At 48.4% G+C, this 26,505-nt stretch overlaps 1 protein-coding gene across 1 annotated transcript in view; it reads left to right on the top strand.

Moving 5' to 3' along the window:
* The first annotated feature begins 2,550 nt into the window (after positions 1-2,550).
* The window catches only part of SIM1 (SIM bHLH transcription factor 1), a 72,322-nt gene continuing 48,367 nt past the window's right edge, over positions 2,551-26,505 (top strand). Inside the window, exons 1-9 of the mRNA XM_073789461.1 lie at positions 2,551-2,861; positions 3,560-4,179; positions 13,486-13,568; positions 16,972-17,065; positions 17,575-17,679; positions 17,814-17,899; positions 18,621-18,820; positions 19,020-19,126; positions 19,752-19,899. Coding sequence (XP_073645562.1) covers positions 4,005-4,179; positions 13,486-13,568; positions 16,972-17,065; positions 17,575-17,679; positions 17,814-17,899; positions 18,621-18,820; positions 19,020-19,126; positions 19,752-19,899 — 998 coding nt within the window. The 5' untranslated portion in view covers positions 2,551-2,861; positions 3,560-4,004. The remainder of the gene's footprint in view (positions 2,862-3,559; positions 4,180-13,485; positions 13,569-16,971; positions 17,066-17,574; positions 17,680-17,813; positions 17,900-18,620; positions 18,821-19,019; positions 19,127-19,751; positions 19,900-26,505) is intronic.

Raw genomic sequence — 26,505 nt, 5'->3', positions numbered from 1 at the left:
CTGCTAGAGGCGAAAGGCGATTCTCGGAGCACGTGGGAGGCTCCCGAGGTCCCGGCTCCAGCCCCTACAGGCGTGGTGCGCGCGGGGCCGCGGGCGGGGTCTCCGGGAGGGTGCGAGGCCGGGGCCGGCACCGGGCGGGGGAGTGCCGGAGCCGCGTTCCCGCTCCAGCCGGGGTTCAAAGATTAGAAAAACAGGTGTTACGTCGCCATGCTAATTCACTCTCTCGGTAAACGCGGCTCAGACAGTTGTGTGCGGAGGACTTAGTGAGGGGGCCGTCACCACTTGGCCGCGCATTCACTTTGTTTATTAAAGGACACATTCCCAGTTCATCGACTACTGAGCTTCACTGGGACACTGGAGCAGCCCTCCTGGCCCCCACCCCCAGGACGTCGCCTTTGGTGTGAAGACTTCCATACTCATCTTGCTGCTGAAGGCAAAACACTACATTTCTTCGGCGCAAAACGCACCCTGTAATGGGAGGCGTGCACTGCCTGATCCCCCAGAGCCCCTGCGACGGCCAAGGGTTTCAGACCGCAGCAAAGCGCCAACACACCTACATGTTGTTTGAAGTAGAGATAGGGTTTACAGTAACCGCCGACTTAAGTGACATCCTTTCTAGAACAGTCGGAAGAGAAAACTGCTTCTTACCCCTGAAGGGTCATTGCTTCGCCTGGCTGCTCCATATTACCCCTAAGTTCTGTCCAGGTTGGGGGCGGGGAGAGTGGGGAGAAAGAAGGATCTCAGGAAGGTTCTTTCAACCTTTCCAAACAACCGCCCCCACTCTTTTTTTGTAGGGGTCAACTTGATCTTATCTGGTCTTTCTGCAATCTTGTGTATAAGGGAGCCACAGTACATCTCTCTCTCTATTCCTACTCATCTCTTGTTAAGAGTGCGTTACTTGGTGGTTGAACCGCCCAGAGCCGGGTCTCTAAGTGGCTACAGCCTCTGGGGAAATGACTCCTCCTTCTAGATTAGAGCCCATTTGCTGGATTCCAGTTTTGGAACACCTACCACATCTCTATATTTAGTTCTTTTTCAAAAAAGTTTTGTTTTGTTTTTCTGTCCAGAACGTTCACAACCTCCTCCTGCCAGGTGTTTCCCAGATGTGTAAATACCCCGAGGACGCTCCCATTGTCGTTCTTCGAGCTTACGGCCATCGGGCGGCAAGGAGGGGGCAGATGTGTGTATTTTTGAACAACCACTCAAAGTTGTTCCGAATATCAGCAAGATGGCACACACCCCTCTTCAGAGTATATGTTTTCTTGGAGGCAATCAGCGCCACCAACGAGGAGACGAGTGCAACATGACTGGTGTTCTCACTCTTTTACCGCTGATGAAACAATTGCCTCCGAGTCGACCTCCAAGAGCAGAATCGTAGTCACCAGCAGCACCAAAACCAAGCAGGGAATCGCATCTGTAGGGAGTGATTCGCAAGCAGCAATAATTGTCTTCCGGGACGAGTGAACTTCTTCCCGTCGCTGTTTTCTATCCTCAGATGACAGGGAAGGCGATTCAAATGAGAGGTTCTCTTAAATATAACTTGTCAGCAATAGTACTTACAAGCGTTTGTTTAAACGGCTCCTGTAAGGGGTCGTAAATGCTGTAGATTCATTCGTGCAGACTGTGTCCCTTCTGTAAGGAATATTCATGTTGGACTTTTGTTTCCTGAAACAAAACCCAACAAAAACTCTTCGCTCACGTTTAAGGTAACGGATTATTGTGAGATACTTTATATCAACGACTCTAACTCTATTTTGGCCTGAAATGTAACCTCTTTTCCCCTAGTGTCCCCTATCTGCTCCCCATAGGAAAACTCCATGACTGAGCTTTCTCCCGTGAACAAATCAGCGCCTAGATTAGACCCATTTCCGAAAAGACGCTCCTCTTTGGGATTAATTTAAATACGGGTGTATTTATCCTCTCTGGCGATGCATTCGGTGTCGCCGTGGTTTCAGAGAAATGCGAAAAAGAAAATACAAGCCAAAGAAAACATAACCCACCGGCCCCGTGCACGCTGTGGGCCCCGCGACTTGCCCGCGGGAAGGGAGCGGCCGCCTGGTCGGCCTTTGGGCGAACATCGCCCGCAGCCTGGGCTATTCCTGCCTCGGCTGCCGGGCGACCCAGCCCCCGGGCCCGACCTTTGCGGCCAGGGGCCGCTGCCCACAGCTTTGGGGCGCCCCTAGCACTGCGGGGCCGGCGCTCGGGGCTGAGTGCACAGACTCTCAACCCCGGGGATCGCGGGGAGCGCGGATCCTGCACGTCGCCCTCAAGGCCCGGGAGGCCGAAAGCAGGAGCTGCTATAGCCGGGCAGCGCAGACACCGGTGCCCCCGGCTCGTGAGGAGCGCTGCGCGCGCGGGTAGCTAGGCAGCGAGCCGGCAGCCGGGGTGCGCCGGGGGGAGGCGCGGTGCGTGCACGCGTCATTCAGCTCCGTCGGCCAATGAGCGCCGCGCCCCGGGACGCGCCGGGCCAATCAGAAGCGAGGAGGTTTGTGAGTGGCATTAGGGGAGGGCGGGAGAGAGGGAAGCCGGGAGTGAAGTTGAAGCTAAACCCCGTAAACCATTAAGAAGTTAGGGGGGCGTTTTCAGCTTCCAGTCAGGAATAATACTGGCTTCGTAGCAACTACCGAGGAGGAGGATTCTAAAACCACCTCACCCGTCCCAAAGCCCGCATCCCCCTCCTTCTGCCACACACCCCTCCCCCAATTCATGACCAAGAAAAGAAGAGAGAGCCAGGGCACGCTCTGCTCCTCTCTGCGGGTGGGAAGCAGAGAGGCCTGAGGAGAGGCTTAGTTGGACGGTAGGCATGAGTACAATTAAGAGGTGGGCGCCTGCGCACGCTTTGCTGCCAGCGGGGACTGAAGGTAGGTGAAGCGGAACACGCCCTGCGCCCGCCCATCGGCGCCCGCAGCTCTACGGCGGAGGGGGAGAGGCCGGGCGCCTCCCGCCCCCCGGTGCCTGCGAGGGGCTGTCGCGAATGTGCCACCTGTTAACCTGGCGCAGCCGTGCCCGGCGTGTTGCCGCCCCTGCTGGGCAGGGAGAGCGCTGGGTCGCCTCCTCGGCAGTCCTGAGGGACTTGATGTGTAAGTGCTACATTTTGAGGAATCCCCGAGACTTGAGACCCAATTTAGAGAGCCAAGTTCCGGACCTGCCAAAGTGGGGGGACGGAAAGGTGCCCGAGCGCTGTGGAGGAATTGTGATTTGCGGAAACCTGCCTTCCTGGGACTTGCGCCTGGCCTGGGCAGGGGCACGGGGACCGGCGGCTGAGGGGCTCCTAAGGGTCTTGCAAAATCTGCGTTTTGTTGTTTGGGCAATTTCCCAGGGGGCTGGAGAATGTGTCTGACGAGGGTGAGAGAATGGGAGCGTTATTTGCAGGGGACTCAGTCTCGCTGCTGATTTCTCCAAATCTTAACCAACCAACCAACCAACCAAAACACTGAGCCCGGCGAGGAAAGCTGAGGCGCGCTGAGGCCCTTCCCGGCCATTTTTCAGAATTGGGGCGAGCGCGCGAGTGATTGTGGAGCCGCAGATCTCTTACGCTCTGATGCTGTTGTCTTCACAGTGGCCTGAAAGAGTTGTCCGGCATTCCTGTTCTTCCCAAAGCGGCTTGGAGCCACCCTAACGGCCGCGGGACTGAAAGCAAACGTCGGGGATTATTATGTCGATTTCCCGAGAACCGGGGTTCGCAGCGCGGAACCGAAGAAAAGGCTAGCTCCTCGGAGGTCCCCCCGGCATTTGATACCCAGCGACGCCTAGGATTGCCCAGATCGCCTGCGGTGGATCAGCAACTTTCCTCTACTCGCATCCCATATTTTTAAAGAAAAAATTTTCTGTTCGCCGCGTTGGTCTTTTACTGCCACCAAAACACTGAAGCAAAGACTTCAGTCTCGTCATTCAAAGTATGCTTTATATTTTTGCCAAATATGATCTCTAATTGAAAGTTTATTTTTGGTTTTGGATGAATCTGTGGAACTTATGTTGTAAGAAGAAAGGGGGAACGAGACACGATGAAAGAGAAGTCCAAAAATGCTGCCCGGACTAGGAGGGAGAAGGAAAACAGTGAATTTTATGAACTGGCTAAATTACTGCCTTTACCCTCGGCTATCACCTCGCAACTGGACAAAGCATCCATAATCAGGCTCACCACCAGCTATCTCAAAATGAGAGTAGTGTTCCCAGAAGGTAAGTGACTTTGCTCAGATGGAATTTCAAAGGCAGAAGGGGCACGGGATCTGCCAGTGAATGAGCCTACGCCACCGGGCAGAGAAGTACATTCATACTTAAACACACACTCTCTGCGAAGGGAAGTTTAGCATGGCTGCTTAACTAAGGACCTCTCTGCCTTTAGAATTTCTGTTGCCTTTCCGTGGCTCTTTCTACTTCCCCATGAATACTTTCTCTTCAGTCCATCGGATATGTTTGATTGGGAAGCAGCTCAACAGTGCTTTTGTCAACACTTAGATACTGAGCTCAGTTGAAAGTACTACTAATCCAAACATGACTTTCTTTTTTTATTCCTCTTGTTAGAATTGTATCTAGCAGAGAGCAGGAACATCTCTAACTTCTTGTATTTTTGTTATGTCTAGATACACCCATGTACATGGAGCTAGCTAAAGCAGATACTAATTTCTCTATATGTCAGTAATCCTGCAGATGAAGAGCAGGCATATTCATGAACAAATATGTCCTGAATTTACCCAGTCTCTTGACTGCTTCTAGCAAATTTATTCTGAGTTGTTCACAGATTCCGAAACTAACTCTGGGACTTGGTGATTTGCAACTCTGGGCTTGATATTTTCTCTAAGATATAAGATTGAATTAAGATCGCTAGCCTGCTTAGAAAATATCTGCTAGCTGGTAGGTTGGCAAATGGATCCCTGGGAAAATTGTCTCATAAGGCCTAGAAGTTAGAATAGCTGAGCTTTTGACATGGTTTAAAATGTGTATTTAGATTATCAAGATTCATTGTGTGAGGACAGAGTAGCCTTGAAAGAACACTGTCCTGTATAAAACCATTTATACTCCCTAGGGGAAGGACTCTTCTATTTCCCCATCCTTTCCTTTACCCACATTCAAATAACACATAAACAGATTTTAAAAAATATTTTAGATATGTCTTTGCTGGGAGAGGAGGATTTGGAAATGTAGAGAATACTAAACAAACAAAAATTCAAGAGAAGGAACCCTGTGTACTTACAAACCAGAACTTCTTATGTGACAAAGAGAGGTTTATGTTATTGTTGATTTTGGATGTTTGGAGTTTGTTGTTCTCTTTTAAGGAAATGGGGGGAGATAATCATTATTGGGCTTTGAGTTTCACTTTGCTTCATCTTGACTAAAAGTTATTATCTGAATCAAAATCTTGCAAAACACGTCCTCATATTAGTCAGGGGCACTAAAGGAAAACTTCCAAATTATAGTTCGGTTTTACCGCAAAACTATAAATAGTAGTATGGTCATTTTGTCTTAAAGCAGTTCCTTGAACAATCTCATCTGAGCCTCGAAACCACAGGAAGAGAGGAATCAAAACCTAACATACCTGAAAAGTTTTAAAAAAAGAGAAAGAAAAAAAGGAGGGGGAACATATATTAAAAACCGTATTTCCCATTCAAACTGTGCTGAGAATTGCTGGTGGGAAAATTACTATTATGCTACATTGCCTTCTGTTTAAAAAAGAGATCTCGTTGTCTTTCTACTGTCAGCGCCTACTTTATAAAAATAAAGCTATTGCGAACTCCGCTGGCCGATCTGTTCCTAACAGGATTATTAGCAGTGATTTGTCAGCCCCTGCGGTCTCAGTGGGCTCCCTTTCTGCGTGATTTCTAGCGGGTCTCGTCAATTATCGGTGCCGATGTCGCTCGCTGTTTGATCAGAAGAAGCATATGGTGCTGCTTGTGAGGCTGCGAGTAATCGCGGAGGAAGAGAATAGAGGGTCGGCTTCCCCGGCGGGCACAGAGAGGGACAGAGCGCCCGGGGAGTCGCCAGGCCAGGGCCTCGTTTGTGTCGTGCAGACCCCGGGCAGGCGCGGCCGGAGGGAATCGGGCTGATTCTCGTTGTTTTGTTTTTGTTTTAAAGAGAGCAAGGTTTCTTGTTTAATTAAGTGCTAACCCCACAAATTATAAATCGCGTGATAAATAAATAGGAAAAGTAAACTCTCTTAGCCAACTTCTCGTTATTTTTAAAAAGAGCGCCGGTGAAGACTCCGGCTGGAGTCCCCTTGGTGCCCAGGCCGGTCCCCTGTGGCTACTTTAAAGGCGACTGTACTTTCTGCAGCCCCACTCACCTTCCTTCGGAGCTCTGGGCCCCGGGCCCCTCCTTCCTCTCCCTTCTTCTGTGGATGCGTGTGGGTTTATGGGGAGGAGGGGATGGACGATGTGTGAACTCTGGGCACATCATTTATTTCTCCAGCTACTGTTGAGCTCATAACTCACCCGTAGCCTCCACCGGGTGAGTTAGACAGGGTCATCCGGACAGCTGGTTCCTAGGGATGAGGTTTTAATTTTGAGGATAGATTAGCTTCAAAAGTCCAAAACCCTAGACACAGCCCTTTAAAATATTAAAGGACAACAGCAACAAACAGTAAAACCAACAGTTTTTAAAAGGAGTGAAATAATCACTAGCCCGCAGAGCCAAGCACAACCTGCAGAGGGTGCGAAGTTTGGGTTCAGCTGTTGACTGACGGCAGAAGTGGGGACAAGAGTGGGTCCATGGCAGTGGGGGAAACTGAGCACTTTATATGGGGGTAAACTTTTTTAGTGCTGAGAAATGGGAAAGAATTTGTTTGAAATGAAGTTCATTTTCATATCTGTCTTAACACCATCTTAGCACATAGTAGGGCTTCAGTAAAATTTTAAGGGTGGGATGAAAGTAGCTATTTCATCATGGTAAGCCTGCTATCATATGTAACATGGAGTGTGCAAGGTATATAATCTAAAATACTTCTAAATCTGGTGACATCTTAGTTACAGGCATAAAAATGACTGTAAAACTCCACTGTTTTTGCTCATATTACATTTTATTTTTAATACCCTGTAATTCTAAAAGACTTAAAACAGAAATCTTTCCATACTTATATGTGAAAAAAATTAAAAATCCTTAATTTTCTCCCCCCTCATTTGCTGAATACAGTTTTTCCCACCTAGGATAGCAGATTCCTTGTCTGGGAGCAAACTTAAGCTTTTATTTATCTGAGTAGATAAAATTGAGCTGTTGAGGGAAAAATGAGAGAGAGAGAGAGAGGGAACAGATGAGTGGGCTGTGGGTGCTCGGAATAATTAGGAATAAAGCATTAGATTGGAGATTTCATAGTAAAAACAAAAACTCTGGTACAATCACTGTCATTAGAAATCTTTAGAATTGCATATCTCCCAGGTGGTAACATATTCTATTCTAAAATAGCCTTGCAAGGAAAAAATTGGCACGTCTAGATATGTATGTCTTTGGTGTTATCAAAACCAAAAAGGCAGGATAAAAAAAGTGATGATATGACTTTATTTGTGTGCAAAAAAGGGTAAATTCAACTAAAATATATATATTTGTTATTTAGATATAAGATAGTTTTGACTAGGGGCGTAGTGACTTGCAGAATAACCTTTGAAAGGATCAGATGTTTTCAAATCTATGGCCATTCAGAATCTTGGTAACATCACTACTATTTCATTGTCAAGGTGTCTTGGGAAAATAAAAATAATGACAGAATTGAAATTAGTAGCTGTGTATGAAAGAGAGTTTCTACAAAGGCTGGAAGGACAAGGATGGTTAAACAAACCTCCACAAACACTTTCTGTAATAGTCACCTCAAGATTGAAATCCTTAATCACCTTATATTTTTTTGAGGCCAAGAACTGAAAGAGAAAAAGAGGTCCCATTTCCCACGTGGACGGGTGATTTAAAGCTGTTTTTCTTGCTGCTTGGGGAAATGATTGAGCATTAGGTTTCCATGTTTATTTTCTTACAGAAGTTTTTCTCATTTAAACGCCTTCAAGCACAGTTTACGCTCCACGCTGGTTTTCTCTCTTTAATTCCAGTTTTGATGTTGACTTAAAATGTAGAGTGCAGAACTAAACTCCATGCAGAGCATTTGCAAGGCAGATTTATGTGCTAGAAATTATAGATCAGATCAATGAAAAAAGTATTTGAAAAGGGAATGATCACTAATAAAACCAATAACAACAACAGCAACGAAACTACAAAACAGGGTATGATAAGATATGGCAGGGTACAATCACCTGTCTGAAGCTAAAATCAGGTTAAATTTCCAGAGGACAAATCCGATTTCTAGGGGAGTTATTTTTCAATTCTGGGGAGATCTTTGCAGCTTCCAGCTTTTGCAGCTACAAACGTGGACACAGAATTCGAACCTATGGATTCTCGCCTCATTTCTCTATCTGTCGGCTCAGGTATTTCTCAAGAGAATGAGGTTTAGACCCAACTAAAACCTTTTGATTTTAGCTGCTCACCCAGTGCCAGTCTCTGATCCACGGAATTTTAAATTTTTCGTGGGGACGGGGGATCCTCAATTATTTCGCAGTGGGCCTGCGAATCAGAAAACACTAAAACAGTGTGTGAGAATTGAGGAATAAAGCTTCTTCCTAGGGTAGAGCCCTCGGGCAGGCGGCTCCTGCGTGGAGTCACTCGACCTCGGTGGCTCGGACCAGCCCGGGAATAGCGACCTCGTCGAAGCCCCCGCCGCGCCTCCCGCAGGGCCCGCAGCACGCAGAGGGGAGAAGCATGTAGGCCGCGGCCGGCCGGCCAGGTCGGCGCCGTGCGGCCCATTCTCGCCCCGCGGTGGTGGCCCGCGACCCGCCTGCCTTTCCCCCGATGGCCGCAGCCGAGGGTGAGCCTGCTCGCGGCCTCCTCACGGCGTCTCGTCACTCCCCGCGCGAGCCCAGGTCTTTTCCCTCCCGGGACGCGAGGGCTTCTGCGCCCGTGCGCCCGCCGTGCCTAGTCCTGCGCGGGCCACTGCCCCGAGGCCCGGTCCTCGTCTAAAACTTAAGCCAAGATCCCGCCCGAGAGGCCGCTGTGCGTCTGTCGAGTCCCGACCGCCAAGTGGAACAAAAGCGGGATAGGCCCGCGCCGCTGGGCAGACCCGTCTGCCTCGCCCGCGCCGGCCTTCGGACGCCCTGTCAGGCTACCCTCGAAGGCCCGGAGTCTTGAGTGGACACCGCCTGCCGCTCTCAGCCGCCTTGCAGCACTACCGTCAACCCCTCGTGCGTGTTCGTCCCACGGGTTAGTTGGCACCTGGCCGAACCTTGCCTGTCCCTCGTTCCTGCAGTACGTGTTCTCTCGGGGCTAGGCCCTGCCCGGGAAGCCCTAGCTTCGGGGCCGGGGCACTACGAGGGCGCAGAGGGAGAGTCAGCGCAGCGACCGTCGGTCTCCACCCCAAATTCACACTAACTTCAGCGGATCCCCCGCCCGCCAACCCCCCCCCCCGGCGCGGCTGGGGGTCTCAGAGGCAGGCAGGGGAGGGCAGGGTACACACGCACGGTGGGGGCCAGGCCGCCGCACGGGATAAAGCCTGGCCCCGCGCGGCCACCGACGCCCTCGGAAGGTCGGCCACACCCGCCAGGTGGCCCAGAAGGCCGCGCCGGGCGTCCGAGGTAGGCGTGGGTGCGCCTAGGTGAGCGAAGCGGCCTCCTGCCCAGTGACCGCTCCAGGCGCTCGGCCTCGGCTAAGCGCGCCCGACCTTCCCCAAGGAGCCCAGCCGCCCAGGCTCCCGGCTCCCTAACACGAAGGCCGCTTGCTTGTGGCTTGGGAGGTTTGGACAGTGAGCTCTCAGTGAGCACGCGCAGGCCCTGTGGAAAAACCAGGTGGCTGAGACAAGTCCCCCCCCCCACCCCCGGACCAGAAGTTAGGAGCGCGGTCTCGGAGGGCTTTGCCCGTCTCAGTCACCAAGTTGTCGCCAGGTCATGGGACAGCTCCCCCATCAACCCCATACTGGCTAAAGGGCACATCGCGATCCATCCAAGAGAAGGTTCCCAGGAACGACAACAAGGAGGACACCTTTCTGTTCCCGTATAGTGTTTATTTATTAAAGGAGAGAAAAAAAAAAAAAAGAACAGTAGAACAAGCTCTCCTCCTCCTCCTCTTCCTGTCTGAGTGAAGGAGGCAATGATGCCAGGTCTGTAATCTACATTTTGTCAAGGGTATGAAATTCATTCCGAAGGAAAAGCTCGATCAATTTATTTTTGCTGCTTGCAATAACACAGCTGGATGATGCTTTGAGCTCACGCTAGACTGGGGCTCATCATTCATTCGCCAAGAACGGGCCTAAATTGTGCCTGTGGGATTAGGTCAATTTTAGTGGATCTACTTCGCCTCATTTGGTTACTAATTGGTTTCTTGTTTTATAAATCGAAATCTCATTTTCAGGAAATTACAAAAACCGTGCAGTCAGTCCATTGAGGTAATCCTTGGGTCAGGGGGTATTTAAATGGAAATGGCTCAACCGAGCACTGAGGGTAAAGCAACAGTGAAACTTCGCCCGGGGTTTCACGTGAAATGTGAGCTAGCCCTTTAGATCCAGGATAGATACATCCCTTCTGATACTACTTATGTAAATATGATAAACCAGACTTTAAGGGAGGAGGGGGGCGGGGAGAAGCAAAATTTATCTGCTAAGGTTAATGTGGCATATCTTGGAAATCTTCCAAAATAGATTATGTTTTCTTTTGTCTTTGGCCACTTTAGCTGGGGAAAATCCTTTCGTCTAAAACCCGATTTAGTTATCGCCTCCCTCCCAGAGCTCCTTTTCTCCTTTGCAAAACCCCCGTTCTCTCGGCCTCACCGAATTACAAGAGAATCTTTAGATCTTGTTCCCACTGTAATCCTGCCGCAAAGGGAGTTGGTTTCCTCCTCATTTTAAACAGACAATCAAAGGATTTGCGAATTTTCTGCGGTAGGTCAAGTGCAGAAACGAAATCTCAGCTTACCCCCCTCGCCAACTGAAATGGGGTGCGGGAGCGCGTCACTGCAGGCAGAAGGTGAGGGGGTCCAGGGAGAGGGGTCTCTAGCCCACTCGGGGCTTTTCGGGAGGTGAAACCCATGAGCAGGGCTTCGAAGGTGTCCTGGGCAGGCTGACTGGAGAGCTCAGCCCTGATATTAGGTCAGGAAAGCTCGGCAGGTAGACGAGGGCAGCCAGTCCCTTATAAAACATTAACCCAGGCATAACCGTGTGACGGAGCTTTCAACCGGGAACAGAAGAGAAGGCGATGCTCGGTGAAAGCAAAAGGTTCCTTAAAAGGTGGTGGTGGGGGTGTGTGTGAGGGCGGGTACAGGAAAGGGCGACGGAGGCCCCTGTCACCCTGCGCCCGGCCCGGCTGCTTATTAACCTGCCGGTAAGTCTTATTTTTCCCTCGTAGGCGCATACTAATGAGGCCGCAGCCCGAGACCACAACCAGCCAAGGCTGGCGCCGGGAGTTCGGAACCAGTACTTAACCCTGAGCCCAGCTCGGGGGATTTTCGGATGATCTGGGTCGGGAGGCGGCTCCCCGGCGTCCCCAGCCGCTGTGGGGGGACCTTCATAATTTTAGAATAAAGACCTGTGTTGGCTGCAGGCGCAGGCTTCGCACTCTTCCGGGAGCTGAGGAAGACGGGATTCCAGACACAAGGCGGCCGCGACCAGCTCCCTGCACGCCCGAGCGCCCGGCCCCTCGCCCCAGCGAAGCTTTGGGCTTTCAGGCCTCGGCTGGGCCCGCGGTGTCCAAGGGTCAGCGCCATGCTGGTCCCGGGCTTTCCCAGCAAGATCCTTTCCCCTTTCCCCGTGCGGCCTCCCCGGCTAACCCCTCCCCCCGCTTCTTCTGGGTGTGTAGGTGTGATCCGGGATGAAAACATGAACAGGTCGTGCCAGAAACCAAGGAGGATAGCTTGACTGAGACGGGAGGAGCGAAGGGAAGGTGACAAGGCGAAGGGGTGTGTACAGGCGGCTGTGGCGGAGGACCTCCCGCACGGTCCAGAGGGACCACAGGGCTCAGGGCAGTGGAGTCACTCTGGGGAGGAAAACTGGGGCGGGCTAAAGAATCAGGAGGGGTTGCCGAGACGCGAGGGAGGGAGAGGAGTCCGGGCGAGGTGGGGGGGAGGCGGGGAACATCAGTGTTTGCAGAGCTGTGGGGAGATCGTTAGATTTATTTAAATGTGCAAACACCCAGAAAGACCCGATTCGAGCTTAAGGGGCGCTCACGGTTACTCGTTACCAGGGTTTTGATCGCTAGCTTCGGAAGCAGCTCCTGGCCAACACATTTCAGGAGTCCGACTCCGCGTTTTATTCTGCAAGATCCGCCTCCACCCCCATATTACAATGCGAGTGTTTGTCATTGGGTACTTCATAGTGATTTGTCCCGTAATGCAGTAAATCACCCCCCCCCCATTTTTTGGTCACATTTAACCTTGTTTAATCGTGTAAGCACAAAAGAATTTAACTACCTAGTTACACTAATTTCAGCAGCAACATTGTTAAAAGATATTTCCCAATAGTAGTGTAACCTCGGTCTTGGCAAGTTTCTTCTGCCTTATTTTTCATTTTCTTCCTGAAAACAGTTACTATAGCAGATTCCATATTAATTTTTTAAAAAATCAGCCACGGGCATACAGGGAGTTTTATTTTTTAGGCATCACCGGAGAAATGATGTGTGGCAAAGCCTGGAAAGATCTTAACGTGGTAGCATCAAGGAGAGGAAGGGGCAGTCTTTGTTAATAGATGATACCTGGGAAGCAGAGAAGAGGAATGATTCTCTACGTCCAAAAGGGAACGAAAATATTGTAAGACGGTGTTAGCACCTGAATGAAAATAAGTGACTTTCAGAGAGCTTTTTCTTGGAGTAGGGAGGGAGCTGAGGTTAGGAAAGGAAAGGAAAGGCAGAGGCAAGACTGCGGAGGGTAGCTGGTATTGGAAGCCATCCGCAAGCAAACGGATTTTTCCGAAGGGGATTAAAGTCAGAGGCCAGGGAAGGAAAATGGCTGGAGAGCCCCGCAGCCAATCAGAAAGCCCACCAGGACGAGCCGCAGTCTCAGGTCGTTCCCGGCGGGCAGCGGTATTCGCTGGATGGGTGGACACCCTCGGCCTCTTGATAAGGGTGATGAAACTTGGGGTGGGAAATAGTGTCCCTCGCCCATCTAAGCACACTAGTGAACCTACGCCAAAGTTATCGCTCTGGTGGTGTCGGGGCCCCTCTGGGCACAGACTGTCCCCAAACTCGGCCACTTGTGGCGGGGGCGGGGTAGGGGCGCTCAGCCAGGACCCTGCCCTTCCTGAGAAGCCCAGGCTGGTCGAGCAGAGCGAGAGGGAGTCTCACTTCTGTTAAACCTGTTAGAAGCTGAGCGGGCAGAGCCGTCATTTACCCTCTCGCGTCCCTGCGGTCTAGGTGGGGAGGGAGCCCGGGTGGTATCTGGTCGTGTGTGCAAGCTTGCCTGGGTGACAAAACCGCGAAACTAGTCTCAAACCGCCAGCCGGGTCGGAGTGCGTCTTTTAAGGGTGTCTCTGTGTCTCCACAGGGCTCGGCGAAGCGTGGGGCCACTCGAGCAGGACCAGCCCCCTGGACAACGTAGGCCGCGAACTGGGCTCCCACCTGCTCCAGGTACTGACTTGGGCCTCCCGGCGGCGCACGTGCTTCGAGGGCCCGGGTGCCGGCCCCCGAGCCAGGATTCTTGTTTCCCGGAAAATGGGATCCCGTCCAGAGGTGGCCGTTTCGCAGCCCCTACGACTCCTTGTAGAGTTAAAATGTTTAGCTCTTAACCTCGCTGGGTGTGGAAGGCGCCTCTCGAGGTGACAGTCGGCGCGTTGGGTTTGGAAGGGAGCCCGGTAAGGCCCGATTCAGGACGGCTGAACGGAGGGAAGGGGCGCCATCTGACGCCATTCAGCAGAGGGAACCAGAGGCCAAGCTGCCGAGGCCGGGCTGCAAAACCGTCCCAAATGAAGAATTTATCCAGGAAATAACGGGAATCTGGTAGAAATACCCGTCAGTGCTTTAAGTCCACACGTCCTGGATCCAGCTGCGTCCGCAACTCGTTTCACCTCCTCCCTGTAGCCCCCGGGATCCCTCCTCTCTCTCCACGCGCCCTCACCCCAGGCCTGCCCGGGCCGTGTGCGGACCCTCGCGCGTACACACATACACCTCCCTGAGTAATGAGTTTATCCAATGTGGTGGCGCCCATTACCGCGCTGTTTGCAGTGTACACCGTTTTAAATTGCCCGTTGCCCGCGTAAGTCGCCTAGCAAATATTTAAAATAGTAAAACTCCCGGGGGCATTTTTAGGCTTGACACTTTTATCCCACCCTGCACCCCCTTATTCTTATTATTCAAGTCCACCACGGGCTCCTCCCGTGGGAGCCTCAAACCCGAGCAGCATCGGACTGGGGACTCTGAGCCCGTCTCCCTCCTGGACCAGACATGAGAAGCATCTCATGGCAGGAGTGCCGTGGCCTTTCCTGTCCCATCACTACCCTGTGCCTCCTTCAATCCCAGAGGCCAAAAGAGATTTTGGTTTCATAGAGCAAAGAGAGGCCCTGTGTGAGCATTCCCTCCCAGGCCTGGCCTCCGAATTTAACTAAAAAGATTCTGTTTCTCCCCTTTCTCAGGGGAGAGAAAGTTGTCTTTCATCAGTTGTCTCTCAACAACTGACCCCCCACCCAAAGCTCTCCATATTCCCAGCTAAGTTTCCTCATCAACGTAAACAAGAGAGCAAAACTCAAACAGTCCCTCACCCCTTCTAGTTCTTGCCCAGTCTTTTTCCTAGTGTTCATCCCAAACTCCTTGTAGGACTTAATGATCCTCCCAATTTCGATTGCTTACACTGCCCCCCTCACTCCCACACCGCTTGCACTCTGGCATCTCTCACAGCTGGTGTGCTCTGCACAGGCTTCACAATATTTTGATATCCAACATAAGATGCTCATCTCTTATCACACCTGACCTTGTTCATTCCACAAACATAGGAGGCCCAACTGTATGCCAGACAGAAAGCCCTGCCCTCATGGAGCTGACAATCTAAGGAGAGCAGCCTTGCAAACCCACACAGGTGCACAGCATGGTATGACAGGTGGTGTAGGTGCCATGGAGAAAAAGAAGAAGGGGAAGGAGGCGAGCTGTGTTTGAGTGGCACCATTTTAAATGGGGACGGTTGCAGAGGACCTCACTGGGAAGGTGACATTTGGGCAAAGACTGGATGGAGGTGACACTGCTTACTTGACATTCTGCCTCTCCCTGGGTCTCTAAAGTAGCGGAATTTCCTGGATTATTCTCCCTCTCTGCCTGCTTTTCTAGGTTTTCCCACTACTGTCTGGTTGTAAAGGCTGGCATTCCCCCTAAGGTTCCAGCTCTGTTTCTCCTCTCACAGCTTCCTGGGTTATCTCAACCTCAACCAACACCACCACTTCAACTCCTTTCTTCTCATTTGCATGACCCCACTGGTTTCTTGTCTAGACACCCCTCCTGAGAGCCAGACCTTTATTTCCTACTGCCAACTGGACACATCCAAATGGAAATCTGCATATACCTGAAGTTTAGCATACCTAAGACAAGAATTCATTATCTCCTTCTTCCAGACTTCCACTCATACAAAAACTCACCAGGCCTCCCTAAATGTTCAGTGATCTTGAAGTCAGTCTCAGCTTCTCTTTCTGCCACCAAAATTCCACAACAGCCAGAACCACCTTTGACTTAGACTCTTCCCCCATCTCATCTTCCTTGTGACCACCCAAGTTCAGCTTTGACCATCTCTGATCTCCTCATTTCCACTCTTTCCTCCTATAGATCACTGTCCACATTCTGCCAGGAGAAAAAAAACAAAAACAAAAAAACACATCTAAGCATGCTATTTCCCTGCTTAGAAACCTCTGTTGGAATCTGATGCTTGCAGGAGCATCTCCAAATTCCACAGACTGACATCTCAAACTCTCCAAAAATCCAGCACCAGTGTAGCCCCTCAGCCTCATCTCTGGTACACCAAACTCATCAAACCTGAATACACCAGATCCATCCTCCACCCCCAGTCCCTGCTTTCCATACGCCATTCCTTCTGCCTAGGATGCCCTTCCTCCCTTCTCATGTTCAAGCTTCCTTTCAAGGCTCTACTCAAACAGCTCTCCTAAAGCCACTCTGGTTCTCCCCAGGCCTCTGGCCACTAAGTCTCCAGGCCCTCACAGCACTGTCTATTCAGCTGTATGTTCATTATATCTGTCTTTAGGCCAATTGTCTGTTTTGGACTTCCAGATCCTTGAGAGCAGGATCTGACTCATCTTTATGCTTCACTGCCTGGACTGAAGCCTCATTCACAGAGATAAAGGAACAGTGAAAATCTAAGACTTTTCTTCATGGAGAGCCTGCCAGTTTGATGCATCAATGTAAACACACACATACACACTGTAGCACTACTCTACGGACTTGCTGCCGGGAAAGCCTCCCATCTCCTAAATCCCCCTCTCCTGGACTCTTTCCAGAGCCACTGGCCTGCTGCCTTCTATCTACAAACTTTTCAAACTGCCAGCCCTTCCACATCTCCCAGTGCCTACTATTTCTCAAACCCTGCTAGCACTCTTTCCATTATAGAATATCCCACTATGAAACTCTCCAAGACTGACACAGGAAACTTCTGGTTTGCTCAGTGACCATCACCCCAAGAACCTAACCCACCTCTTATCACAGGCTGTTATTTTTTTCCCCCCAGAATGTTTGTGTATGTTCCAGATATGCCTGCTTTGTCCATTTTGGTGACTCCTCAGTCTTGGAGGGCAGTAGCCTTGTGCACCACTTCCTAGAGTCTCTCCTAGGGTGCCGCATGTCCCATGCTTACAAATTTGGAATGAACAAAAGAGAGACTCTTGTGGCTGGTTTTCTTTGCTCTATTTCCTGCCAGGCCCTGTCTACTCCATCACTCTGCACTTCTGGCAGAACATCTCTAACTTCTGTACCCCCCCCCCCCACCGCCAGTTTCTCTCGATGGCCCAGAGGGCTCTCCATTCAACGGTTTCTGTCTCCCCAGACCTTGGATGGCTTCATCTTTGTGGTGGCCCCAGATGGGAAGATCATGTACATCTCGGAGACAGCCTCAGTCCACCTGGGTCTTTCTCAGGTAGGTGAGTGGTCCACACCTCCAGCCTTCAATGTTTACAGCCAGGGCTGGAGGTAGGGTCGGGTGGGGCTTTCCCAAAGCTTTTATAGGTGTTTCTGGGACTGGAAACATCTCAGCTGGCAGGAGGTCTGGATCTCCCTCTTTCTCTACTTACCCTTTAGCATCCACCAGCCAAACAATGGCTACCTTTTTGAGCTGCTACCATAAGCCAAAGATCATGGGAGGTGGTTACATACTCATGTCGTGATGTCTTCACCAGAACATTGCCAGGAAGCTACTACTATAACTACTTCAATTACTATTATTATTCTTTCCTCTCATAGATAAGGAAACTGAGGCTTAGATAGGTTGCAATAGGGAGCAGGCAGCAGAACTGGAATTAGAACTCAGGACCGACTCTAGAGCTGTGGCTCCTGTCCTCATAGCCCTGCAGACCTCCGGCTGAATCTTCCAGCCCCTCCGTGGGGCATCCCACCTCCTCGGAGACGGTGATACCCCCCTCTTTACAGGTAGAGCTGACCGGGAACAGCATTTACGAATACATCCACCCTGCGGACCACGACGAGATGACGGCGGTGCTCACTGCCCACCAGCCCTACCACTCTCACTTCGTCCAGGGTAAGGCGGACGCGCGCCGGCGACACTCCGGCCCATCGCAGCCCCTGGTAGCTCTTCCTCCGTTAGCCGTGGCAGGGACATGGCGCCGCGCCGCCGGCCTCACGTCCTGCGCCTCCGTCCGCTCCTCTCTCCAGAGTATGAGATCGAGCGCTCCTTCTTCCTGAGGATGAAGTGCGTCTTGGCCAAGAGGAACGCGGGCCTCACCTGCGGCGGCTACAAGGTGCGTGGCTGAGAGGGGAGATCCACGCCCCGTGGCGGCCGCGGCCACCGAGCCTGGTGCAGGTGAACGGGGCAGGACCAGAGGCGCGTGCGGCGGCGTGGGAGGGAGGTTCAGGCCGCCGGGACCACAGTGCCCCGCACGCGTCACAGCGCCGGGCGCACCGCCAGGGCCATTAAACTTCGCGAACACCTGGGGACTACGTTTTAAGATTGCGTACGTCTCACTGGGGCCGGGTGCTGCCTGGCCGCTGGGGGTCTTAACCTGGGGCACGCAATGGGCCTTAGGGGTGTGTAAAGCGTCTGAAACTGTCGGTAACTTCGGTGGATTCGTAGAGTTTACTCACAGCGTCAGATTCTGCCCCCTCCCCTGCCAGAGGTTAAGAACCAGCGCTTTAGCTGGAATCCAAGTTTTTCTTGCTTAATAAGCACTAAACATGATCAGAATGCAGGTTCCAGGGCCCCACTTTGCGATCCGGATGCATTAGGGTTGGCCGGGCTCAGGCCTCTGCATTTTCCTCAGCTCCCAAGTGAGTTCACTGGGGCAGTACAGTCGTTCCCTTGAGACACGTTGGAGCCCCAATAACTTTGGACACTTCAATGCGCGGGCGTGGCCCACAGGCGTTTGTGGCCGAGGAGAGTCTCCAGATGTTTCAGTCCCTTCGCCCCCTTTCTGGATGTTTCCTGGCTGTGGCTGAGTCTCCCGCCCTCGCCGTCCGCCTCAGGTCATTCACTGCAGCGGCTACCTGAAGATCCGCCAGTACAGCCTGGACATGTCCCCCTTCGACGGCTGCTACCAGAACGTGGGCCTGGTGGCCGTGGGCCACTCGCTGCCTCCCAGCGCCGTCACGGAGATCAAGCTGCACAGCAACATGTTCATGTTCCGCGCCAGCCTGGACATGAAGCTCATCTTCCTGGACTCCAGGTGGGCAGTCAGGGCGGGAAGGGGTCACCCCTAGAGGGAGGGCGGCCCCCACTCAGTCACCGAGAGCTCCTCGTCTACCTTGTGAGCCCATTTTGCAGATGAGGCGACTGACAGGGCCCTGCGAAGTGAGGGTGGGCACCCAGCGCTGAGGCGGCTGTCGAGGGTTCCGCGCTCATCCCGCCGGGGTTGCTCTCCGCAGAGTGGCGGAGCTGACGGGGTACGAGCCTCAGGACCTGATTGAGAAGACCCTGTACCACCACGTGCACGGCTGCGACACCTTCCACCTGCGCTGCGCCCACCACCTGCGTAAGGCGCCACGCTGCCCGGCCCGGGGCGGAGGACGGTGGGGGGAGGGGTGGGGGATGGTTGGAGAGGCCCTGCGGGCGCCTGCCCCAGCACCGGTCCCACTTCATTTCCCTCCTCATCCGCGGGCCCTCACACAGGCCGAGGGAGAGCCTCTGAGTTTCTGAGTGAGGTTCTCCCAGGAGGGGTCTTGTTCTCCTATTGATAGCCGCCCCCCTCCCCCACCAAGATGGAAGCGGAAACCGAGGCTCGGCCGCTTGGCTCACGCGCGTTGACTCGCTTCAGCTTTGGATACAGCTTTGCTTTGAGTTTAATCTCCGAGACAGGGAACGTGAGCATCGGAGTTGAGCGGCCCAGACCTTCCGTAGGTAGAACATCGAGTGCCGGGAATCCCCCAACTTTAAGTGTTGCCCTCCTTGCTAACCGTGAGGGACCCAAGCACTCGATGCAAATGAACAGGACAGTCGGTTCATTTGGGAACGTTCTAACCAGAACGTTCTCTCCCTCCTGCCCTGGGAGCAGTTATCAGGGCTCACGGGGGACCCGCCCTCCCACCGACAGGGATTACATTTGGACCGGTTCAGGAGCGGGTCCGTTCACCATCAGCTGCCTTGTGTCTTTCCATCAGTGCTGGTAAAGGGGCAGGTGACCACCAAATACTACCGGTTCCTGGCGAAGCACGGCGGCTGGGTGTGGGTGCAGAGCTATGCGACCATCGTGCACAACAGCCGCTCGTCCAGGCCGCACTGTATCGTCAGCGTCAACTATGTCCTCACGTGAGTGCAAGTCTGGGACCCCTTTGCCCACTGCAGGCGACCCTGGTTTCCACGAGGGTGCAGGTGGTGGGCACGGCCGTGTTAGGCGAGACTGGGGTCCGCGGGGACGCCGGTTTTGACCCTGAGCGCCGGCTGAGGGGCAGCTCCAGCACTTTCGCCGCTATGAAGAGACTTTCTTACGTTCTAGAGAAAGATTTAGGACTTTTCCCATCCACAGTCCATATTTGCTTTCTACTCTCTCTCTTTTAACCTTTTAATCTAACTCTGCATTAAATAAAACAATGCGGCAGGAAAGAGAGAGAGAGGAGGGTCCCACGTACGGAGCCGTTTATAGTTAATAAACAGGACATCTGTTTCACTTTTTCAAAGCTGGGTTTGAAGTTCTTAATTTTAACCAGAGTCTCCAATCAAAGTTAAGAGTTCTGAGAGAGTGATTCCTTCCTTGAACCACAAAGGGGGTTTAAGTGACCAGGAGGGTCTAACTTTAACCTCCAGAAAGCAAAGGGACCCGACCTGAGCTAAGACTGCAAGTCTTGGCAGGCGCCCAGGCCCGGCTTGTTGTGCAGCATCCTCGCTGCGTGAGGAGCCGGCCTCGCGGTGCCACCTGCGGGCGCGGCTGGCTGGGCGGCCTCGGTGGAGCCTTACTCTTTCTAGAAACAATAATCATTTCTGGTTAGCGGTGTGGCCCTGCAGGCTGACCACGTGTCCTGGTGTGCCCCTCGTGAAGAAAGCACGTTCTGTGTAATGTTTGTGAAAATAAAATTGCTTGGGGTTGAAGCCTTTATGAAGAACGCTTTTGTGTGCAGAGTTACCTTTTTCTTTTTTCTTTTTGGTAGAGGTTGAAATTCTTGTGATTTTAGGTTACCTCAGCAGTTATTTACTTTGGAAGCATTGACACACCAGGGCACTTAGTAGAAATGCTATTTTGACATTAGGAAGTTGGTTAAAGGGTGCTATTTGGAATAAGACTGTACTATTGGCCATGAGGAGTAGATTCATTTCACGTTCTTTTAAATTAACAAATTAAAAATGTAGTAGTTGGAAATATTATGCTTGGCAATAAGATTATTTACTCTGTGCCCTGTTTAATAAGAAAATTTAATTCAGTAGGCTTGGAAAATGAATTTGGTTTAAATGAGGATTCAGTATTCAAGAATAATAGCTGGTTATTAAGAAGAAACGTTTTATTTCTTTCCTTTTAGTAAGTGGTATTAAAACAAATACTGTTAGGTTCTTGTAATAGCAAGAGAGCTGTGGATTTTAACAGAGAGCAGAAAACATACCAGTATTTGGGGTACCATGAAACAAAACCATCTGTTTTATGAATGCAGTTTTTCATATTGTTAAAATAAACGTAAGAGAAAATGGCAAAACATAATTCATAAAATAAGCCACTTTGTGGAGTAGAAGTATTAAAGAGTGAAAAATTATGTCTGCTCACCATGGAAAGGAAACGGACATTCTTTAAGAAGGTGCTTTGTATGTCTGAGACATCACGAGCATTATACATACACTCTGTTCTATGGTGGGTGCCTGTGGTTATAATCATTTTTTATCAAACAGCGGGTATATAGTCACACAGCCCCATATAAATGATCAGAATGCAAGTTAGACCTCCCAATGGGTAAACTTAATTTATGTTTAGAGTCATTTTGAAATATTGTGTTTTGTTTTCCAGGGGATAAGTGTACTTTCTTTCTTCTGTTGACTCTGTCATTCTTCACTCTACACACTCCTTCAGAGCTGCAGGATTAGGCTCCCAACTCTACATCAGATTAAAAAGATGTAATGAGGATAAATGATTTACAGAGGGAAAAATAACATCGCACACATTTTTCTGAATGTTTTATACCTCTGAATGAAAGTAGAAATAAACACACAGAAGCACACAAGATGAAAAGCTGAAATTGATTACCCTTTTATGAGGCTCAGCTCCAATTCTTTGTATAAAAATTCTTAGGACAATTTTTATAGCTGCAAATGTGGAAACTGCCTTAGATGGAATGTCATCAAGTGGCTCTGTGTGTGTTGACAAGATTTTCATAATGAACAGGTTGCAGTTTGTTTGATGTGTATATCACACATCTGGCTGGAAGTTACTAATTTACATTGTCTTAGCAAATTAAATAGATGGCTATTGATTCTCTATGGTAGCAGTGAACTACCACATACATTTGTTTCAGGGCTAGTTCTCTATGAAGCCTGAGAATGATAAGTGAATTCTTTCCAAATACACCACCTCAAACAATATACTTAAAACCACAAGCCCCCCCAAATAACTTGACAGGCCAGATGTTTTCCAAATTTAGACAGTTTAATAGCATACTTTGTGAAGGGGTTTTCATGTCATGAAAGTAGAGAGAATGTTAAGTAGTCATTGGTCCAATGAAGGTGTGGCATTTTGGTGGAAGCTACATTCATCAGAAACTCATTTTTTTTTTAATTGGACAAATCTGGGAATTTATTTGAAGTATATTTTTAAAAATTCATTTTGAAATAATTTTATACTTTTGGAAAAGATGTAAGACAGTATAAAGCACCCCTGTATAGCCTTCACCCAGATTTTCACCAGTGGTTAGCATTCTGCCACTATGCTTTGGCGTTCCCAATCTCTCCCTTCCCTCCCTTTCCCCCTCCAAATATATACACATGTACATATACATGCACAAATATTACTATCTTTTTAATGAACTATTTGAGAGTAAGTACAGCCATCATGCTCTTTTACCCCTAAAAGCTGAAGTGTGTGTTTCCTAAGAACAGGGACATTCACTCATATAACCACAGTAGAATTATGAAAAGCAAGAACTTTAACACAAATATAATACTATTATCCAATATACATACCTTATTCAAATTTCTCCAGTTGTCTCAATAATGTCCTTTGTAGAAAAACTTCTATTTTTTTTTAAGGTCCAGGATCCAATCCAGGATCACACATTGCATTCAGCTTTCTGTTTCGCTAAGTCTCTTTTAGCTAGAACATTTCCTCATGCCATTTTTGTTTTTCATGAAAGTGACCATTTTAAAGGGCACAGGCCCACTATTCTATACACTGTCCTAGAAACTCATTTTTCTAAGTTCCTGGTGGTAAATTTATTGTTGAAGTTAAAATATGCCTAGAAAAATTAGTCATTATTATCTAACAAAAGCAATGATGAATAGAAATGTTCAGTAACCTTGTTTTAATAAGCGGCTGCGACAGTGATTGTAGGAAGTTTAGAGGCAGGTGGTGTTTTTACTGGCTTTTGTCTGACCACTGTACAAAATGTTGGTGTTCTGGAAATCTGGAGAAGAAAGGGAGAAGACATTATGGATAAATTTAAAATTTTTTCTTAGTTTTTCTCTGGGTCCTTGAGGTTCACTGAAACTTGTATAGCTCTTCATTAAAACTCGCCCCCCGGAAAAAAAACCCCAAAACAGGAAAAAAAAAAAAAAAAAAGCTGACCAGCTCGTGACTTTCTATAAGACACACATACCCTTTTAGCTTAAAAAAAAAAAAAAACTTTCTTATAAACTTTGAGTGCCCACAGGGTTTGAAATAAGTGTTAAGTATGACAGGCCCTGCTCCCTGATTATTTTCAAGAGGAGAGGTGAATGGAGCTAGTGTCTAGTAACAGTGAATGTGGGGAAAGTCCGGAAAGTATGGAGAGTGAAAGAGAGCATAGTGTGTAAAACCAAAGTAATTTTCTTGAATTTGTATGTCCTCGAGTTTGTTTAATTAGTAGTGTTAGTTATTCATAGCCAGTTCAGATGGAAAACATTAGTACTTAATGTGAAGAAGATTGAAAATGTGGAACACCCAATAAACTGTGAAAAGTAATTTCTAGAAAAATGAACAGTCTTGCTTCTCTTTATGTTTTAATAATTAAACTTTTAAAATCTACTTTTAAGGATCAACCAGTAAGGTGTAACAATCTCATTTTAAAATATTTTAAAACATAAATTTTTCAAACATACAAAAAAGTTGAAAGAATAGTACAATGAATATCCATATACACATCATCTATAATACAAGCCATATTTGCTTTCTCTCTCTTCCTATATGTATGTCTATTTGTATATACATTTTTTTCCTCCACTGAATCATCTTAAAGTAAGCTACAGACATCATGATACATCATCCTTAAATAACGTTCTCCTACATAGCCACTGTACGTTTATTACGGCACATTTTAAGTGTTCAAATTACTGTGTGTAGAAGGTTGCAAAAATATACATGAGATCTAGTTTACTGATGCCATTAAAGACAATCAGCCACTGAAATTCATCAAGTACTCACTGACGCGTGACCTCATTTAGGATGACTGATAGACAGTATTTTGTGAGGGGACTTCTGTAGGATATAGTAGTAAATGTTAGTGTATTTTAAACTAGACTTCTAATGAGAATTGTAAGCTAATACAATTCTGATATTTCGCTTGGAAAGTAAGAGAGAAGATTTTCAGAGTAATTTGGTAATTTTGGAATCAGATACATTTAATATCTTCAACCATTTTTTTGTTGTTATTGTTGTTGGTAAAGAAGCCTTCTCTGTTTATTTCCTAAGTTTAGAGTAGAACGGTGTTTCAGTGGAAAATCTCACATGCTGTTTTAGAGTGATTCACTGAACATATAGAAGAAAGTAATTTTGTTTCTTACAGTTTCTATCTCAGTGTTACAGAAAGCAGAACAAGTAGACACAATTTACATTAGTGGTCTATATAACACTTGCTATCTACTGAATAATCCTTTGAATTTGTAGAAAAGTTAGGGCAAATGCCAAAGGAGACATACTTCCTTCATAGAAAAGAAAAAAAAAAAGACGGTGTCTACACTGTAATTATTGCAGGTCCCATAATTTTTGTTCTTCTTTGCATAAAACCACTGTAGTTCTCACAATTTAAAAGGGTTTTTAAGTGTTAACATATTCTGTGAATATAAACCCTTACGTATCCTTACCATAAAGCAGCAGACATTAAAATATGCTCATATAAGTTTGCCTTTCAAGTGTGTTAATAGTGCTGAGCTAATTTGAGCACTTAAATTTAAAAAAAATTTAATTAATTTAAAGGCCCCGTGATATTATTGCTCTTACTACTAGGAAACTTTAGAAAATGATTTTTAAAAACTTGACCAATAATTTGAGTAGTTATAAAAATGGACTTTATTTTTCTGGCTTTTGTAGCAAAACCACCCTTTTCTATTACAAGTAATGTCAAATGAAGCACCTTTTGACTTAGCAATCTACACCAAAATATGAAATAATTTATTCTCGTGCCTCAGATCGATGGAGCACGCATTGCATAGATTTAATGTTTTTGATCATGAAAAATAATAATCATGTACCAATGTATACCCATAAATTAGGTTTGATCCCTAATTGTGTTGAATTATTATTAGGATAATATTGAACATCAAAGCCCCTGTTGTCCTTTTCAAATGATCTTTTATGTAACTGAATGGTCATAGAAACAAATTGAAAACACATTTGTATAGACAGTAATTTATAACAACCAAAGCTATTAATAGTAATTAATAATAATTTTATAACTACCAAAACACTTTATTAAAGGAAAGGACTGGGACATTTAGTCTGTTTTACAGTACCTAATACCAGTACTCACTTAAATAATCTTATCCTTCATACACTTTTCACTAGTTGTAATTTTTTTAATCGAAATGATCTGTATTTAGTTTTGAATTTCTCATTTATACTCAACATTTTCCCTCTATGCTGAATACATATTTCTTTTAAAGCGCTGCCACATTCATTGCTTAATTTGCTCTTTTGACATCTCTGTACAGTGGTTGGGGCCAGGATCACACTCCCCATTTTCTAGGTGAGGAAGCTGAGGTCAGATCTGCTGAGTAAGTAGTGAAGCCAGGGTTAAAGCCTGGAATGCCAACTGTATTCCCCAGTTCTCTGTATGGTGATGGTGGGGGAGAAAATGTCTGGGAGAGAGGAATGGCTTTAAATGAGTAAGGCCTGTAGTGTCAGGCCACCCAGCTTCTGGATAGGCTTTTCACCTGGTCTCACGATGGAACATTAAAACGCTGCCTCTGTGTTGCTGCTTCACAACTATGTTCAGGTATTGACAATTGAGGGGGTTAAATTAGCAGTGCTACCTTCTCAATGACATTCAATTAAGAATGTATCTTTTTTTTTCTCCTTTAAGGGCATTTTCACTGTGTAAGAAAAAATGTGGCCTGCAAACATTTTAGTTTTTTATTGAATTGCTTGCCTTTAGATTACCCAGATACAATATTGCTATTACTAATTATTTCTTTTCTGCAACCAGATTTAACATTTTATGTTCTGGTTAAACAAAAGTCAGTGAATTGGCAAACCAAGTCATCCTTTTTTTTATCACATGAGACACCAAATTACCTCCTGTGGTGGCAAGCTATTTGTGAGAGAGAGAGAGAGAGAGAGAGAGAGAGAGTGTTTCTGGGGGTCAGCACTGGCCCTTTTCTGTTTTCGAAGGATAATGGCAGAAAAGGTTGTCCCCTGGGGACTGTGTTCAGGGGCTGGGGATGGAGAGCTTCCCAGCATGCTCTGAGCGGGTGTGTCATCCTCTGCCCCTTTGGCAGCGCTGCTGCCTGGCTGCTTCCCCTTCCGCAGGC

The sequence above is a fragment of the Tursiops truncatus genome, chromosome 12, assembly GCF_011762595.2.
Source record: "Tursiops truncatus isolate mTurTru1 chromosome 12, mTurTru1.mat.Y, whole genome shotgun sequence".
In the NCBI taxonomy this organism is placed as follows: domain Eukaryota; kingdom Metazoa; phylum Chordata; class Mammalia; order Artiodactyla; family Delphinidae; genus Tursiops; species Tursiops truncatus.
The sequence above is the reverse complement of the archived record's forward strand: the minus strand, read 5'-3'. Positions and strand labels throughout refer to the sequence as shown.